At 44.0% G+C, this 16,985-nt stretch overlaps 1 protein-coding gene across 1 annotated transcript; it reads left to right on the top strand.

Annotated features, from left to right (window-relative positions):
* Positions 1-189: 189 nt before the first annotated feature.
* LOC139571321 (PHD finger-like domain-containing protein 5A) lies at positions 190-16,665 on the top strand. Its single transcript, XM_071394091.1, has 4 exons — positions 190-302; positions 15,790-15,813; positions 16,011-16,177; positions 16,467-16,665. Exons 1-4 carry the CDS (start codon positions 251-253, stop codon positions 16,554-16,556), a joined length of 333 nt encoding a protein of 110 aa, XP_071250192.1. The 5' UTR covers positions 190-250; the 3' UTR covers positions 16,557-16,665.
* The last annotated feature ends 320 nt before the right edge of the window (positions 16,666-16,985 follow it).

Below are 16,985 nucleotides of genomic sequence, written 5' to 3'. Positions count from 1 at the left end.
ATGTAGCTAAAATTACCACGGGATGAATTCTGTGCGTTTCATATGTAATATTCACTCCTTGAATTTAGCTGGATTAATTCACTGACATGTCCATAGCAATAGTAATTTTAACTAACGTGAAATAAATAAAAATGATATGATCCGAAAAACAAACTAAACGTAAATGAAATACAAAGCTCAAATGTCACGTGTATCTGTGGGTCAAAGTTGAAAATTCAAAATAACTATCGTATTCCCTCCGTTCGCGAGAATGGCTAAACATCATCCAGATTTGATCTTTTGTAGAAAACAAGCTGGTGTTGGTAAGGTGTTTATTTGATGTTTGATGCATATCATTGCGTTAGTACTTACTTCTAATAAGCAATGATAAGTGCTGAGCTCTTGCCCTTTGTTGAAAGTGTCTGGCTAGATAAGATAGCTTGCTAGGAACAGTTAGCACATTCATTTGCTAAATGTATTGGTCGCATACACATATTTAGAATATTTTATTGCGGGTGTAGCGAAATGCTTGTGTTCATGACCGTAACCTGCTTCTTCATCAACCCATTAACTTTATTGCATCAACCCATGCTACCAGTATGTCACATGCAGTGTTGCCAACTCATTTTCAGGGTAAGTTGCTAGAGGCAGGTTGACTTGTTGCTAAAAGTTGCTAAATGACGTGGTGATGTCAGTGCGTGATAACGTAAAACTGCGTCATTACGTAGAACACACAATAACGTTACTCAAATTGACTGGCCATCTCGGCAAAAAATATGATTTGACATTTGTTCAGGTACAGACTCCCACTCTTCTGTACTTCTGTCTGTACAATTTTGATTGAGACATGTTGATTGATGTTGTAAGTTCTGTTCAATATCAAACATTCTTGACCAACTATATTCATTGGGTTTGGCTCGTCGAACCCGTACTACTGCTGCTGCAGTCAGCCAACAATGATTTGCAATTTGCTGAAATTGCTGCAGGCCTTCTGCTGCCGTGCACGAGCTGAGCGCCTGCTGCTGACGTCACTCACAATGCACTTTTGCAGCCAGGCACGTGTGTGTGACAGAGAAAATCGTTTTTGTGTAATTTAGAGGGGAAATGCGTGCATTTTAGCGTTTAAGTCACTTTTCAAAAGTTGCTAAAAGTTCCAAATACATTTTTTAAAGTAGCTAAATTTGTTGCTAAAAATCAAATCAAATTTTATTTGTCACATACACATGGTTAGCAGATGTTAATGCGAGTGTAGCGAAATGCTTGTGCTTCTAGTTCCGACAATGCAGTAATAGCCAACAAGTAATCTAACCTAACAATTCCACAACTACTACCTTATACACACAAGTGTAAAGGGATAAAGAATATGTACATAAAGATATATGAATGAGTGATGGTACAGAACGGCATAGGCAAGATGCAGTAGATGGTATAGAGTACAGTATATACATATGAGATGAGTAATGTAGGGTATGTAAACATAAAGTGGCATAGTTTAAAGTGGCTAGTGATACATGTATTACATAAAGATGGCAAGATGCAGTAGATGATATAGAGTACAGTATATACATATACATATGAGATGAGTAATGTAGGGTATGTAAACATTATATTAAGTGGCATTGTTTAAAGTGGCTAGTGGTACATTTTTACATAATTTCCATCAATTCCCATTATTAAAGTGGCTGGAGTTGAGTCAGTATGTTGGCAGCGGCCGCTAAATGTTAGTGGTGGCTGTTTAACAGTCTGATGGCCTTGAGATAGAAGCTGTTTTTCAGTCTCTCGGTCCCTGCTTTGATGCACCTGTACTGACCTCGCCTTCTGGATGATAGCGGGGTGAACAGGCAGTGGCTTGGGTGGTTGTTGTCCTTGATGATCTTTATGGCCTTCCTGTGACATCGGGTGGTGTAGGTGTCCTGGAGGGCAGGTAGTTTGCCCCCGGTGATGCGTTGTGCAGACCTCACTACCCTCTGGAGAGCCTTACGGTTGTGGGCGGAGCAGTTGCCGTACCAGGCGGTGATACAGCCCGACAGGATGCTCTCGATTGTGCATCTGTAGAAGTTTGTGAGTGCTTTTGGTGACAAGCCGAATTTCTTCAGCCTCCTGAGGTTGAAGAGGCGCTGCTGCGCCTTCTTCACAACGCTGTCTGTGTGGGTGGACCAATTCAGTTTGTCCGTGATGTGTACACCAAGGAACTTAACTTTCCACCTTCTCCACTACTGACCCGTCGATGTGGATAGGGGGGTGCTCCCTCTGCTGTTTCCTGAAGTCCACAATCATCTCCTTTGTTTTGTTGACGTTGAGTGTGAGGTTATTTTCCTGACACCACACTCCGAGGGCCCTCACCTCCTCCCTGTAGGCCGTCTCGTCGTTGTTGGTAATCAAGCCTACCACTGTAGTGTCATCCGCAAACTTGATGATTGAGTTGGAGGCGTGCATGGTCACGCAGTCGTGGGTGAACAGGGAGTACAGGAGAGGGCTCAGAACGCACCCTTGTGGGGCCCCAGTGTTGAGGATCAGCGGGGTGGAGATGTTGTTACCTACCCTCACCACCTGGGGGCGGCCCGTCAGGAAGTCCAGGACCCAGTTGCACAGGGCGGAGTCGAGACCCAGGGTCTCGAGCTTGATGACGAGTTTGGAGGGTACTATGGTGTTAAATGCTGAGCTGTAGTCGATGAACAGCATTCTCACATAGGTATTCCTCTTGTCCAGATGGGTTAGGGCAGTGTGCAGTGTGGTTGCGATTGCGTCGTCTGTGGACCTATTGGGTCGGTAAGCAAATTGGAGTGGGTCTAGGGTGTCCGGTAGGGTGGAGGTGATATGGTCCTTGACTAGTCTCTCAAAGCACTTCATGATGACGGAAGTGAGTGCTACGGGGCGGTAGTCGTTTAGCTCAGTTACCTTAGCTTTCTTGGGAAGAGGAACAATGGTGGCCCTCTTGAAGCATGTGGGAACAGCAGACTGGGATAAGGATTGATTGAATATGTCCGTAAACACACCAGCCAGCTGGTCTGCGCATGCTCTGAGGACGCAGCTGGGAATGCCGTCTGGGCCTGCAGCCTTGCGAGGGTTAACACGTTTAAATGTTTTACTCACCTCGGCTGCAGTGAAGGAGAGCCCGCAGGTTTTGGTAGCGGGCCGTGTCAGTGGCACTGTATTGTCCTCAAAGCGAGCAAAAAAGTTATTTAGCCTGTCTGGGAGCAAGACATCCTGGTCCGCGACGGGGCTGGTTTTCTTTTTGTAATCCGTGATTGACTGTAGACCCTGCCACATACGTCTAGTGTCTGAGCTGTTGAATTGCGACTCTATTTTGTCTCTGTACTGGGACTTAGCTTGTTTGATTGCCTTGCGGAGAGAATAGCTACACTGTTTGTATTCGGTCATGTTTCCGGTCACCTTGCCCTAGTTAAAAGCAGTGGTTCGCGCTTTCAGTTTCACGCGAATGCTGCCGTCAATCCACGGTTTCTGGTTTGGGAATGTTTTAATCGTTGCTGTGGGTACGACATCGTCAATGCACTTTCTAATGAACTCGCTCACCGAATCAGCATATTCGTCAATGTTGTTGTTGGACGCAATGCGGAACATATTCCAATCCGCGTGATCGAAGCAGTCTTGAAGCGTGGAATCAGATTGGTCGGACCAGCGTTGAACAGACCTGAGCGAGGGAGCTTGTTGTTTTAGTTTCTGTTTGTAGGCTGGGAGCAACAAAATGGAGTCGTGGTCAGCTTTTCCGAAAGGAGGGCGGGGGAGGGCCTTATATGCGTCGCGGAAGTTAGTATAACAATGATCCAAGGTTTTACCAGCCCTGGTAGCACAATCGATATGCTGATAGAATTTAGGGAGTTTTGTTTTCAGATTAGCCTTGTTAAAGTCCCCAGCTACGATGAATGCAGCCTCAGGGTGTGTGGTTTCCAGTTTACAAAGAGTCAGATAAAGTTCGTTCAGGGCCATCGGTGTGTCTGCTTGGGGGGGAATATATACGGCTGTGATTATAATCGAAGAGAATTCCCTTGGTAGATAATGCGGTCGACATTTGATTGTGAGGAGTTCTAGATCAGGTGAACAGAATGACTTGAGTTCCTGTATGTTGTTATGATCACACCACGTCTCGTTAATCATAAGGCATACACCCCCGCCCCTCTTCTTACCAGAAAGATGTATGTTTCTGTCGGCGCGATGCGTGAAGAAACCAGCTGGCTGCACCGACTCCGTTAGCGTCTCTTGAGTTAGCCATGTTTCCGTGAAGCAGAGAACGTTACAATCTCTGATGTCTCTCTGGAATGTCACCCGTGCTCGGATTTCATCAACCTTATTGTCAAGAGACTGGACATTGGCGAGTAGTATGCTAGGGAGTGGAGCGCGATGTGCCCGTCTCCGAAGCCTGACCAGGAGACCGCTACGTTTGCTAGGTGCTGTTTGAAAAAAAAGTTGCCAGGGTAGTCTAAAAAGTTGCTAAATCTAGCAACAAAATTGCTAAGTTGGCATCACCGGTCACATGTGCAACCAGAGGGGGAAAAAACTCTAAACCACCTTTACTCCACACACAAAGATGCATACAAAGCTCTCCCCCACCCTCCATTTGGCAAATCTGACTATTTCTATCCTCCTGAATCCTGCTTACAATAAAAAAAACTATAGCAGGATGTACCAGGGACTACAGGACTGTTTTGCTAACATAGACTGGAAGATGTTCCCGGGATTCATCCAATGGCATTGAGGAGTATACCACCTCAGTCACCGGCTTCGTCAATAAGTGCATCGACCAGAAGCCATGGATTACAGGCAACATCCGCACCGAGCTAAAGGCTAGAGCTGCCACATTCACGGAGCAGGACACTTTTTCCCCCACTTTTATTTAACCAGGTAGACCAGTTGAGAACAAGTTCTCATTTACAACTGCGACCTCGCCAAGACAAAGCAAAGCAGTGCGACAAAAACACAGAGTTACACATGGAATAAACAAGCACACAGTCAATAACACAATAGAAAAATCTGTATACAGTGTGTGCACATTAAGTAAGGAGGTAAGGCAATAAATAGGCCAATAGTGGCGAAGTAATTACAATTTAGCAATTTACACTGTAGTGGTATACAGTGGGGAGAACAAGTATTTGATACACTGCCGATTTTGCAGGTTTTCCTACTTACAAAGCATGTAGAGGTCTGTAATTTTTATCATAGGTACACTTCAACTGTGAGAGACGGAATCTAACACAAATCCAGAAAATCACATTGTATGATTTTTAAGTAATTCATTTGCATTTTATTGCATGACATAAGTATTTGATATATCAGAAAGGGCAGAACTTAATATTTGGTACAGAAACCTTTGTTTGCAATTACAGAGATCATACGTTTCCTGTAGTTCTTGACCAGGTTTGCACACACTGCAGCAGGGATTTTGGCCCACTCCTCCATACAGACCTTCTCCAGATCCTTCAGGTTTCGGGGCTGTCGCTGGGCAATACGGACTTTCAGCTCCCTCCAAAGATTTTCTATTGGGTTCAGGTCTGGAGACTGGCTAGGCCACTCCAGGACCTTGAGATGCTTCTTACGGAGCTACTGCCCTGGCTGTGTGAGTTTCGGGTCGTTGTCATGCTGGAAGACCCAGCCACGACCCATCTTCAATGCTCTTACTGAGGGAAGGGGGTTGTTGGCCAAGATCTCGCGATACATGGCCCCATCCATCCTCCCCTCAATACGGTGCAGTCGTCCTGTCCCCTTTGCAGAAAAGCATCCCCAAAGAATGATGTTTCCACCTCCATGCTTCACGGTTGGGATGGTGTTCTATTTTTGTCTCATCAGACCACATAACCTTCTCCCATTCCTCCTCTGGATCATCCAGATGGTCATTGGCAAACTTCAGACGGGCCTGGACATGCGCTGGCTTGAGCAGGGGTACCTTGCGTGCGCTGCAGGATTTTAATCCATGACGGCGTAGTGTGTTACTAATGGTTTTCTTTGAGACTGTGGTCCCAGCTCTCTTCAGGTCATTGACCAGGTTCTGCCGTATAGTTCTGGGCGGATCCCTCACCTTCCTCATGATCATTGATGCCCCACGAGGTGAGATCTTGCATGGAGCCCCAGACTGGGGGTGATTGACCGTCATCTTGAACTTCTTCCATTTTCTAATAATTGTGCCAACAATTGTTGCCTTCTCACCAAGCTGCTTGCCTATTGTCCTGTAGCCCTTCCCAGCCTTGTGCAGGTCTACAATTTTATCCCTGATGTCCTTACACAGCTCTCTGGCCTTGGCCATTGTGGAGAGGTTGGAGTCTGTTTGATTGAGTGTGTGGACAGGTGTCTTTTATACAGGTAACGAGTTCAAACAGGTGCAGTTAATACAGGTAATGAGTGGAGAACTGGAGGGCTTCTTAAAGAAAAACTAACAGGTCTGTGAGAGACGGAATTCTTACTGGTTGGTAGGTGATCAAATACTTATGTCATGCAATAAAATGCAAATTAATTACTTAAAAAATCATACAATGTGATTTTCAGGATTTTTGTTTTAGATTCCGTCTCTCACAGTTGAAGTGTACTTATGATAAAAATGACAGACCTCTACATGCTTTGTAAGTAGGAAAATCTGCAAAATCGGCAGTGTATCAAATACTTATTCTCCCCACTGTATTTGCAGATGAGGATGTGCAAGTAGAAATACTGGTGTGCAAACGAGCAGAAAAACAAAACACATGGGGTGAGGTAGGTAGTTGGTTAGATGGGCTATTTACAGATGGGCTGTGTACAGCTGCAGTGATCGGTAAGCTGCTCTGACAGCTGATGCTTAAAGTTAGTGAGGGAGATATAAGTCTCCAACTTCAGTGATTTTTGCAATTTGTTCCAGTCATTGGCAGCATAGAACTGGAAGGAAAGGCGGCCAAAGGAGGTGTTGGCTTTGGGGATGACCAGTGAAATATACCTGCTGGGGCGCGTGCTACGGGTGGGTGTTGCTATGGTGACCAGTGAGCTGAGATAAGGCGGAGCTTTACCTAGCAAAGACTTATAGATGACCTGGAGCCAGTGGGTTTGGCGACGACTATGTAGTGAGGACCAGCCAACGAGAGCATACAGGTCGCAGTGGTGGGTAGTATATGGGGTTTTGTGGGCGCTGTGATAGACTGCATCCAATTTGCTGAGTAGAGTGTTGGAGGCTATTTTGTAAATTACATCGCCAAAGTCATGGATCGGTAGGGTAGTCAGTTTTACGAGGGTATGTTTGGCAGCGTGAGTGAAGGAGGCTTTGTTGCGAAATAGGAAGCCGATTCTAGATTTAACTTTGGATTGGAGATGCTTAATGTGAGTCTGGAAGGAGAGTTTACAGTCTAGCCAGACACCTAGGTATTTATAGTTGTCCACATATTCTAAGTCAGAACCGTCCAGAGTAGTGATGTGTTACGGGATTTTTGTGTTTAATGACTAAAATTGACTTAGTATTCTGTTTAGTTATAATTCTACTATATTACTGTAAGAATGAATCTTATTATAATCATAATGTTGAATGTTATGTGTTCCTTGTTAGAAAGAATGGGTTTATCTTCAGACAGGCTAGAATGATGTCTCTACCCAGGGAGGGGAAAGACCTTGGGTTGGTTGTAGATAGTTTAACAGGTGGCAGACAGTAATGAGAACTGTACTGTACTGCCATTGTATCCGAGAGGAGGATGGACAATTAAACCTATGACATCATCTTTATTATATAACCTGATGTAAAATGTATTATGATCAGTACTCTCGAGAATAAACGCTATTGATTGATTGATTTTAAGACTGGTATCTGTCCATTTTATGCTGATAATTATCTTACAAATTCTTATTTATGGGCAGAGTGTTTTAATTGAATTGGTTAATATACACAGGAATGAAATTCCTTTAACATGATGCTAGTTGGGCGGGCGGGTGCGGGCAGCGATCGGTTGAAGAGCATGTATTTCGTTTTACTAGCATTTAAGAGCAGTTGGAGGCCACGGAAGGAGTGTTGTATGGCGTTGAAGCTCGTTTGGAGGTTTGTTAATAGTGTCCAAAGAAGGGCCAGATGTATACAGAATGGTGTCGTCTGCGTAGAGGTGGATCAAAGAATCACCCACAGCAAGAGCGACATCATTGGTATATACAGAGAAAAGAGTCGGCCCGAGAATTGAACCCTGTGGCACCCCCATAGACTGCCAGAGGTCAGGACAACAGGCTCTCCGAATAACACACTGAACTCTATCTGAGAAGTAGTTGGTGAACCAGACGAGGCAGTCATTAGAGAAACCAAGGCTGTTGAGTCTGCTGATTAGAATACAATTATTGACAGTCGAAAGCCTTCGCCAGGTCGATGAAGACGGCTGCACAGTACGGTCTTTTATCGATGGCGGTTATATCATCATTTAGGACCTTGAGCGTGGCTGAGGTGCACCCGTGACTAGCTCGGAAACCAGATTGCATAGCGTAGAAGGTACGTGGGATTCGAAATGGTCGGTGATCTGTTTGTTCACCTGGCTTTCGAAGAGACTAATCCGGACACTAATAAGAAATCCCACAAGGCCCTCAGACAAACCATAAAACAGGCAAAGTGTCAATACAGGACTAAGATAGAGCCGATGTAGTATGATTCAAACGGTCGTCAGAATGTGGCAGGGCTTGAAATCTATTACGCACTAGAAAGGGAAACACAGCCTCGACACACACAGCTGCCCAGTGACGCGAGCCTACCAGACGAGCTAAATGCCTTTTATGCTTGCTGTGAGGCAAGCAAAACTGAAGCATGCATGAGAGCCCCAGCTGTTCCGTACGACTGTGTGATCACGCTCTCCATAGCCGATGTGAACAAAACCTTGTACTCAAAGCATGTGCAGACCAACTGGCAAGTGTCTTCACTGACATTTTCAATCTCTCCCTGATTGAGTCTGTAATACCTAAATTTTTCAAACAGACCACCATAGTCCCTGTGCCCAAGAAAGCAAAGGTAATTTGCCTAAATGATTACCGCCCCGTAGCACTCACGTCTGTAGCCATAAAGTGCTTTGAACGGCTGGTCATGGCTCACATCAACAATAACATGCCAGAAACCCTAGACCCACTCCAATTTGCATACACCCCAACAGATCCACATATGACGCAGTCTCAATCGCACTCCACACTACCCTTTTCCACCTGGACAAAAGGAACACCTATGCGAAAATGCTGTTCATTGACTTCTGCTCAGCGTTCAACACCATAGTGCCCACAAAGCTCATCACTAAGCTAAGAACCCTGGGACTTAGGGCTGGGCGACATGGCCAAAACATGATATCACGTTTTTTTGTTTTTTTTTAAGACTATTTGACGGTATTTTTAGTTTCTGAATAATAAACGTTCTATATTTGCTTTGAGTAGTTCGTGACCCTAGGGTGGCAACACATACATTCTAAGTGATTTCAATGAGTCTTTCTCCATTCTGATTCATCCAAAATAAATTTCAGCATTTTTATCATTTCTGCATTTCCTGCACTCAATTGCACTGGTGGAAAAAGTACCCAATTGTCATACTTGAGTAAAGATACCTTAATAGAAAATTACTCAAGTAAAAGTGAAAGCCACCCAGTAAAATACTACTTGAGTAAAAGTCTAGAAGTATTTGGTTTTAAATATACTTAAGTATCAAAAGTAAGTACATTATATAAATTACATTTAAGTATCAAAGTATGAATAATTAATATTGAGCAAACCAAATTGCACCATTTTCTTTTTTAATTTACGGATAGCCAGGGGCACACTCCAACACTCAGACATAATTTACAAATCAAATCCAATTTATTTATATAGCCCTTCTTACATCAGCTGATATCTCAAAGTGCTGTACAGAAACCCAGCCTAAAACCCCAAACAGCAAGCAATGCAGGTGTAGAAGCACAAAGCATTTGTTTAGTGAGTCCTCCAGATCAGAGGCAGTAGATGACCAGAGATGTTCTCTTGACAAGTGCGTGAATTGGACCATTTTCCTGTCCTGCTAAGCATTCAAAATGTAATGAGTACTTTTAGGTGTCAGGGAAAATGTATGGAGTAAAAAGTACAGTATTTTCTTTAGGAATGTAGTGAAGTAAAAATACAATGTCAAAAATAGTAAAGTACAGATACCAAAAAACATACCTTAAGTAGTACTTCAAACAATTTGAAAACAATACTTAAGTACTTTACACCACTGCTCAATTGAGAGAATTTCCACACTGCCACATAAGGCTGCACGATATGGGCAAATAATGTAGAACTTATTTTTAACCAAATGTTGCAATTGTGATTTGACTTGCGAATTAGAGCAAAACTGTTGGAATCATGGAAATAGAATGACCATTCTAATTCTATAGTTAGAATATAATTGTGGGCACTTTGAATACAGTGTTGTTTGAGATGACGACAAATTAAAATGCCAACGAGGAGTTATTGTGACAGGGTAGGAACTAAAGTGTTGATAAGTGTTTCCTACTGGACCCTATAAGCTTTGGCTACATTGCATGTTTTCTCTTAGCTACTTCATGTTGCTAACATATTCTTGCTTTGCATATTCCTCTTTTGATTTAGAAGATACTGTTGCACAAACAACATGCTGATTTGTATTGTATTAGCTAGCTACGTTTGCTCTTACTCAGTACATTTATTAGCTAGCTATTAGCATTAGCGGCTAACAATTAGGGTCTCACAAGATTTAGGGCAACTTGCTAAAAAAAGACAAACTAACTGTTTGCTGATATAAGAAACACAAACTAATCGTATCATTATAGAACACTAGTTGATTTATATTAAGAAGCAAAGTGAAAACAGCATTGTTGTCGTCAACATTGTTGCATATGCTGCATTAACCATGCAGACTGAAAGCAAATGTCTCGTAGTTGAGGAACATCAAATGCGCTCCTTAAGTGACGGGGCGTGGCTAGGTCTGTGTGGAAAGTGGCACGGAGAGAAAGAGCGGAGAGAGATGACTCAAGTAGCGAAGTAAACTATATTGACATTACACGTGGCGTATCACATTTAACAAATCAAACATTCAAATACCGGTATAGAATGTAAAGTAAAAACCCTAACCGGTCCCTGCATAAATACCGGTATATCATAAAATACGGTATACCGCCCAGCCCTACTGGGAATAAACACCACCTTCTGCAACTGGATCCTGGACTTCCTGACAGGCCGGCCCCAGGTGGTAAGGGTAGGCAACAACAACACATCTGCAACGCTAATCCTCAATACTAGGGCCCCTCAGGGGTGCATGCTTAGTCCGCTCCTGTACACCCTGTTCACCCATGACTGCGTGGCCAAGCATGACTCCAACACCATCATTAAGTTTTCTGATGACACAACAGTGGTAGGCCTGATCACTGATGAGGCAGCTTATAGGGAGGAGGTCAGAGACCTGCCATTATGGTGCCAGGACAACAACCTCTCTTTCAATGTGAGCAAGGCCAATAAGCTGATCGTGGACTACAGGAAAATGAGGGCTGAACAGGCCTCCATTAAACCGACGGGTCTGAAGTGGAGCGGATTGAGAATTTCAAGTTCCTTGGTGTCCACATCACCAACAAACTATCATGGTCCAAACACACAAAGACAGTTGTGAAGAAGGCACGACAACACCTTTTCCCCCTCAGGAGACTGAAAAGATTTGTCATGGGTCCCCAGATCCTCAAGTTATACAGCTGCACCATTGAGAGCATCCTGACCGGTTGCATCACCGCCTGGTATGGCAACTGCTCGGCATCTGACTGTAAGGCGCTACAGAAGGTAGTGCGTATGGCCCAGTACATCACTTGGGGCCAAGCTTCCTGACATCCAGGACCTATATACTAGGTGGTGTCAAAGACTCCAGTCACCCAAGTCATAGACTGTTCTCTCTGCTACCGCACGGCAAGCGGTACCGGAGCGCCAAGTCTAGGAACAAAAAAATAAGACTACTGAACAACTAAACTAATCAAATGGCCACCCGGACTATTTACATTTTTAAACGCATTAAAAAAAGAAACGTCCCTTTTTCAGGACCCTGTCTTTCAAAGATAATTCGTAACAATCCAAATAACTTCACAGATCTTCATTGTAAAGGGTTTAAACACTGTTTTCCATGCTTGTTCAATGAACCATAAACAATTAATGAACATGCACCTGTGGAACAGTCATTAAGACACTAACAGCTTACAGACGGTAGGCAATTAAAGTCACAGTTATGAAAACTTAGGACACTAAAGAGGCCTTTCTGCTGACTCTGAAAAACACCAAAAGAAAGATGCCCAGGGCCCCTGCTCATCTGCGTGAACGTGTCTTAGGCATGCTGCAAGGAGGCATGAGGACTGCAGATGTGGCCAGGGCAATAAATTGCAATGTCCGTACTGTGAGACGCCTAAGACAGCGCAACAGGGAGACAGGACGGACAGCTGATCGTCCTCGCGTGGCAGACCACAACACCTGCACAGGATCGGTACATCCAAACATCACACCTGCAGGACAGGTACAGGATGGCAACAACAACTGCCCGAGTTACACCAGGAATGCACAATCACTCCATCAGTGCTCAGACTTTCCGCAATAGGCTGAGAGAGGCTGAACTGAGGGCTTGTAAGCCTGTTGTAAGGCAGGTCCTCACCAGACATCACCGGCAACAACGTCGCCTATGGGCACAAACCCACCGTCGCTGGACCAGACAGAACTGGCAAAAAGTGCTTTTCACTGACGAGTCGCAGTTTTGTCTCACCAGGGGTGATGTTCGGGTTTATCGTGGAAGGAATGAGTGTTACGCCGAGGCCTGTACTCTGGAGCGGGATCGATTTGGAGGTGGAGAGTCCGTCATGGTTTGGGGCGGTGTGTCACAGCATCATCGGACTGAGCTTGTTGTCATTGCAGGCAATCTCAACGCTGTGCGTTACAGGGAAGACATCCTCCTCCCTCATGTGGTACCCTTCCTGCAGGCTCATCCTGACATGACCCTCCAGCATGACAATGCCACCAGCCATACTGCTCGTTCTGTGCGTGATTTCCTGCAAGACAGGAATGTCAGTGTTCTGCCATGGCCAGCGAAGAGCCCGGATCTCAACCCCATTGAGCACGTCTGGGACCTGTTGGATCGGAGGGTGAGGGCTAGGGCCATTCCCCCCAGAAATATCCAGGAACTTGCAGGTGCCTTGGTGGAAGAGTGGGGTAACATCTCACAGCAAGAACTGGCAAATCTGGTGCAGTCCATGAGGAGGAGATGCACTGCAGTACTTAATGCAACTGGTGGCCACACAATACTGACTGTTACTTTTGATTTTGACCCCCCCTTTTGTTCAGTGACACATTATTCAATTTCTGTTAGTCACATGTCTGTGGAACTTGTTCAGTTTGTCTCAGTTGTTGAATCTTATGTTCATACAAATATTTACACATGGTAAGTTTGCTGAAATTAAACGCAGTTGACAGAGAGGACGTTTCTTTTTTTTTTTGCTGAGTTTATTTGTATTTATTATGGATCCCCATTAGCAGCAGGTACTCTTCCTGGGGTCCAGCAAAATTTAAGGCAGTTTATACAATTGTAAAACAGTACAATACATTCACAGATTTCACAACACACTGTGTGCCCTCAGGCCCCTACTCCACCACTACCACATATCTGCAGTACAATAGAGTTCCATGTAGTCATGGAACACAGCTCTATGTAGTGATGTGTGCTTCCCATAGTCTGTTCTGGACTTGGGGACTGTGAAGAGACCTCTTGCGGCATGTCTTGTGGGGTATGCATGGGTGTCCGAGCTGTGTGCCAGTAGTTTAGACAGACAGCTCGGTGCATTCAACATGTCAATACCTCTCATAAATAAAAGTAGTCATGAAGTCAATCTCTCCTCCACTTTGAGCCAGGAGAGATTGACATGCATATTTTTTATATTAGCTCTCTGTGTACACCCAAGGGCCAGCTGTGCTGCCCTGTTCTGAGCCAATTGCAATTTTCCTAAGTCCTTTTTTCTGGCACCTGACCACACAACTGAACATTAGTCAAGGTGCGACAACTAGAGCCTGTAGGACCTACCTTGTTGATAGTGTTGTTAAGAAGGCAGAGCATCGCAGCCAGCCGCGACCGGGAGGTCCGTGGGGCGACGCACAATTGGCATAGCGTCGTCCGGGTTGGGGAGGGTTTGGCCGGTAGGGATATCCTTGTCTCATCGCGATCCAGCGACTCCTGTGGCGGGCCGGGCGCAGTGCGCGCTAACCGAGGGGGGCGGGTGTACGGTGTTTCCTCCGACACATTGGTGCGGCTGGCTTCCGGGTTGGAGGCGCGCTGTGTTAAGAAGCAGTGCGGCTTGGTTGGGTTGTGCTTCGGAGGACGCATGGCTTTCGACCTTCGTCTCTCCCGAGCCCGTACGGGAGTTGTAGCGATGAGACAAGATAGTAATTACTAGCGATTGGATACCACGAAAATTGGGGAGAAAAAGGGGATAAAATAAAAAAAAGAAGGCAGAGCATCACTTTATTATAGACAGATTTCTCCCCATCTTAGCTATTACTGCATCAATATGTTTTGACCATGACAGTTTACAATCTAGTGTTACTCCAAGCAGTTTAGTCATCTCAACTTGCTCAATTTCCACAAGATTTAGTTGAGGTTTAGTGAGTGTTTTGTTCCAAATACAATGCTTTTAGTTTTAGAAATGTTTAGGGCTAACTTATTCCTTGCCACCCACTCTGAAACTAACTGCAGATCTCTGTTGAGTGTTGCAGTCATTTCAGTCGTTGTTGTAGCTGACGAGTATAGTGTTGAGTCATCCGCATACATGAAACTCTGGCTTTACTCAGTCAGTGGCATGTCGTTAGTAAAAATGTAAAATAGCAAGGGGCCTAAACAGCTACCCTGGGGAATTGATCTATGCATACCTCATCTAACCTGTACCCCCCGCACATTGACTCGGTACCAGTACCCCCTGTATATGGCCTCGTTACTGTTATGTAAATGTATTGTTACTTTTTTATTGATAGGATTTTTTAAATTTTTGTTTATTTACAACATTTTATTAACTCTATTTCTTGAAGTGCATTGTTAAGGGTTGTTGTAGTAAGCGTTTCACGGTAAGGTCTACACCTGTTGTGTTCGGCGCATGTGACAAAACATTTTATTTGAACGTTATAGCTATGTGATGGTGGTTAAGTAGACTAGCTAGTAAGATAATAGCTCTTGATCATGACTCCCAGTTCCATTACACATGAGTCATTGGACGAAGGCGTCTTCTGTAGTGGGGAGTTTTGTTAAGATCCCCGGCGCTCGGTCTGAACATTTAAGTTAACATGCATCGCTTGTGGTATAGTTTTGGAAGCATAAGGAACTTATCAGCGAGAAATAATGAAGAAGAAAAAAAAGTATACACACCTTGATAGGGTTAGTGTTCCCACACTGCCATATCTCCATGTTACACGCTTGTTTATGTTATCGAGGCCACCACCTGTGCTAATTAGCTATCTAGTATGCTCCTCCGAATACCTGTGTGTAAGTGTGAATTGGGAAGTGTAGTTTTGTTGGATGGATCTGTGAAACACGTAGCAGTTTTTATTTAAAAAAATTGAGCGATTCTTTCTCACTGATGAAAGGCAAGCGCTATATGTTTCGAAAGCGATGATTATTGATGTTTCTAAATGTTAAAACACAGCGTCGGGATTGTAGTTCACATGAGGCAGTTGTGGGCGACGCTAATAACTGTAGGGAGAAGGCAGTAAGCCCCTAGAGTTTTTGAGAGCTAGTAAGATGTCTTATTGATTGCATAACCCTTAGCTTTATGGAGCAATGCTTTGTTGGCTAGCTACCTTATTCATGTTCACTCACTGTTTGTTCTATTGTTTACTTTTCAGCTATTGGAAGATTGTGCGAGAAATGTAAGTTTCAAAAACATGTTTTACATAATGTTGTCCCTTTCTCCCATACAGGGTGTATTTGCTGCCCTTTAATTTACCCTCATAACTCCTAGAGTAGAGACAGTAATCAACACATGGTTTATTTTTATATGTAATTACCCCAGTTCAAAATGCCACGGCATTAAACAGTCTCATCCCCCTCTTCCCTCCTTTCCTAGGTGATGGAAAGTGTGTGATCTGTGACTCGTATGTGAGGCCTTGCACACTGGTGCGCATCTGTGACGAGTGCAACTACGGGTCGTACCAGGGTCGCTGTGTCATATGTGGAGGTCCCGGGGTGTCTGACGCTTACTACTGCAAAGAGTGCACCATCCAGGAGAAAGACGTTAGTCACCTGCTCTCTCTCACTTATAAAAGGTGTAGAAAAACCTTACCATTCAATGCTCCCGTATAGTTTATGCAATGTTTCCAATAAACTATACAGAATCTTTCAATATTGTGCTCCTTCGACATATTCCGTTCTTGATCAATGTCGTGTGAAAAATGGAAAGGTGTCTGAGATGCTGAGTGAGTGATATGTGGTTGTACAAGTAATAGTCATTTTGAACAATCTCAATGTAATGTGAGAATACACCAACAAGTTATTTTTTCTACTCCTCTACTGGATGTGACAGCGAGATGGATGCCCCAAGATTGTGAACTTAGGCAGTTCAAAGACTGACCTTTTCTATGAACGGAAGAAGTATGGCTTCAAGAAGAGGTGAAGACAGGCCTGTCCAACGAGTGCTTTGCTTCTGTTTTTTTGTATTAACGTTTTTACCTTTTTTTGTGTGAACATGTTTTGACAATACAATAAAGCTTTATTTTACATTACTGCTATGCACATGATTGCATTTTCCCTGTAGATTTGGTTAATTATCTAGTGTTCATAATTTTATGGGATGCACTGAGTTTTACACATGAATGAAATCTCATTTCATATAATGAAACTAGAACTGGGAAGAATTACCATCAGGAAAGATTGGCAATAGTTTCCCACAAATCTCTATTCCCCAAACAGTGAACTGGGGTGCCCTCGTGGTTTAGGTGAGATTTTCAGGGATGGTTCCATCACTTGCGAATCTAATAAACCTCTGCATGCTAATTTCTTAAAAGCATGTGCTTCCACAACACTGCTGTATTCTACTGTTTAT

The sequence above is a fragment of the Salvelinus alpinus genome, chromosome 3 (genome assembly GCF_045679555.1).
Source record: "Salvelinus alpinus chromosome 3, SLU_Salpinus.1, whole genome shotgun sequence".
Taxonomy (NCBI): Eukaryota; Metazoa; Chordata; class Actinopteri; order Salmoniformes; family Salmonidae; genus Salvelinus; species Salvelinus alpinus.
The sequence above is the reverse complement of the archived record's forward strand: the minus strand, read 5'-3'. Positions and strand labels throughout refer to the sequence as shown.

Bases quoted from the DNA above. Each gene is read 5' to 3' on its own strand.
- LOC139571321 (XM_071394091.1), top strand. From the start codon at position 251: ATGGCTAAACATCATCCAGATTTGATCTTTTGTAGAAAACAAGCTGGT. The intron at 303-15,789 runs GTAAGGTGTTTA...TTTACTTTTCAG, and splicing joins TAGAAAACAAGCTGGTGTTG to CTATTGGAAGATTGTGCGAG. The intron at 15,814-16,010 runs GTAAGTTTCAAA...CTCCTTTCCTAG, and splicing joins TGGAAGATTGTGCGAGAAAT to GTGATGGAAAGTGTGTGATC.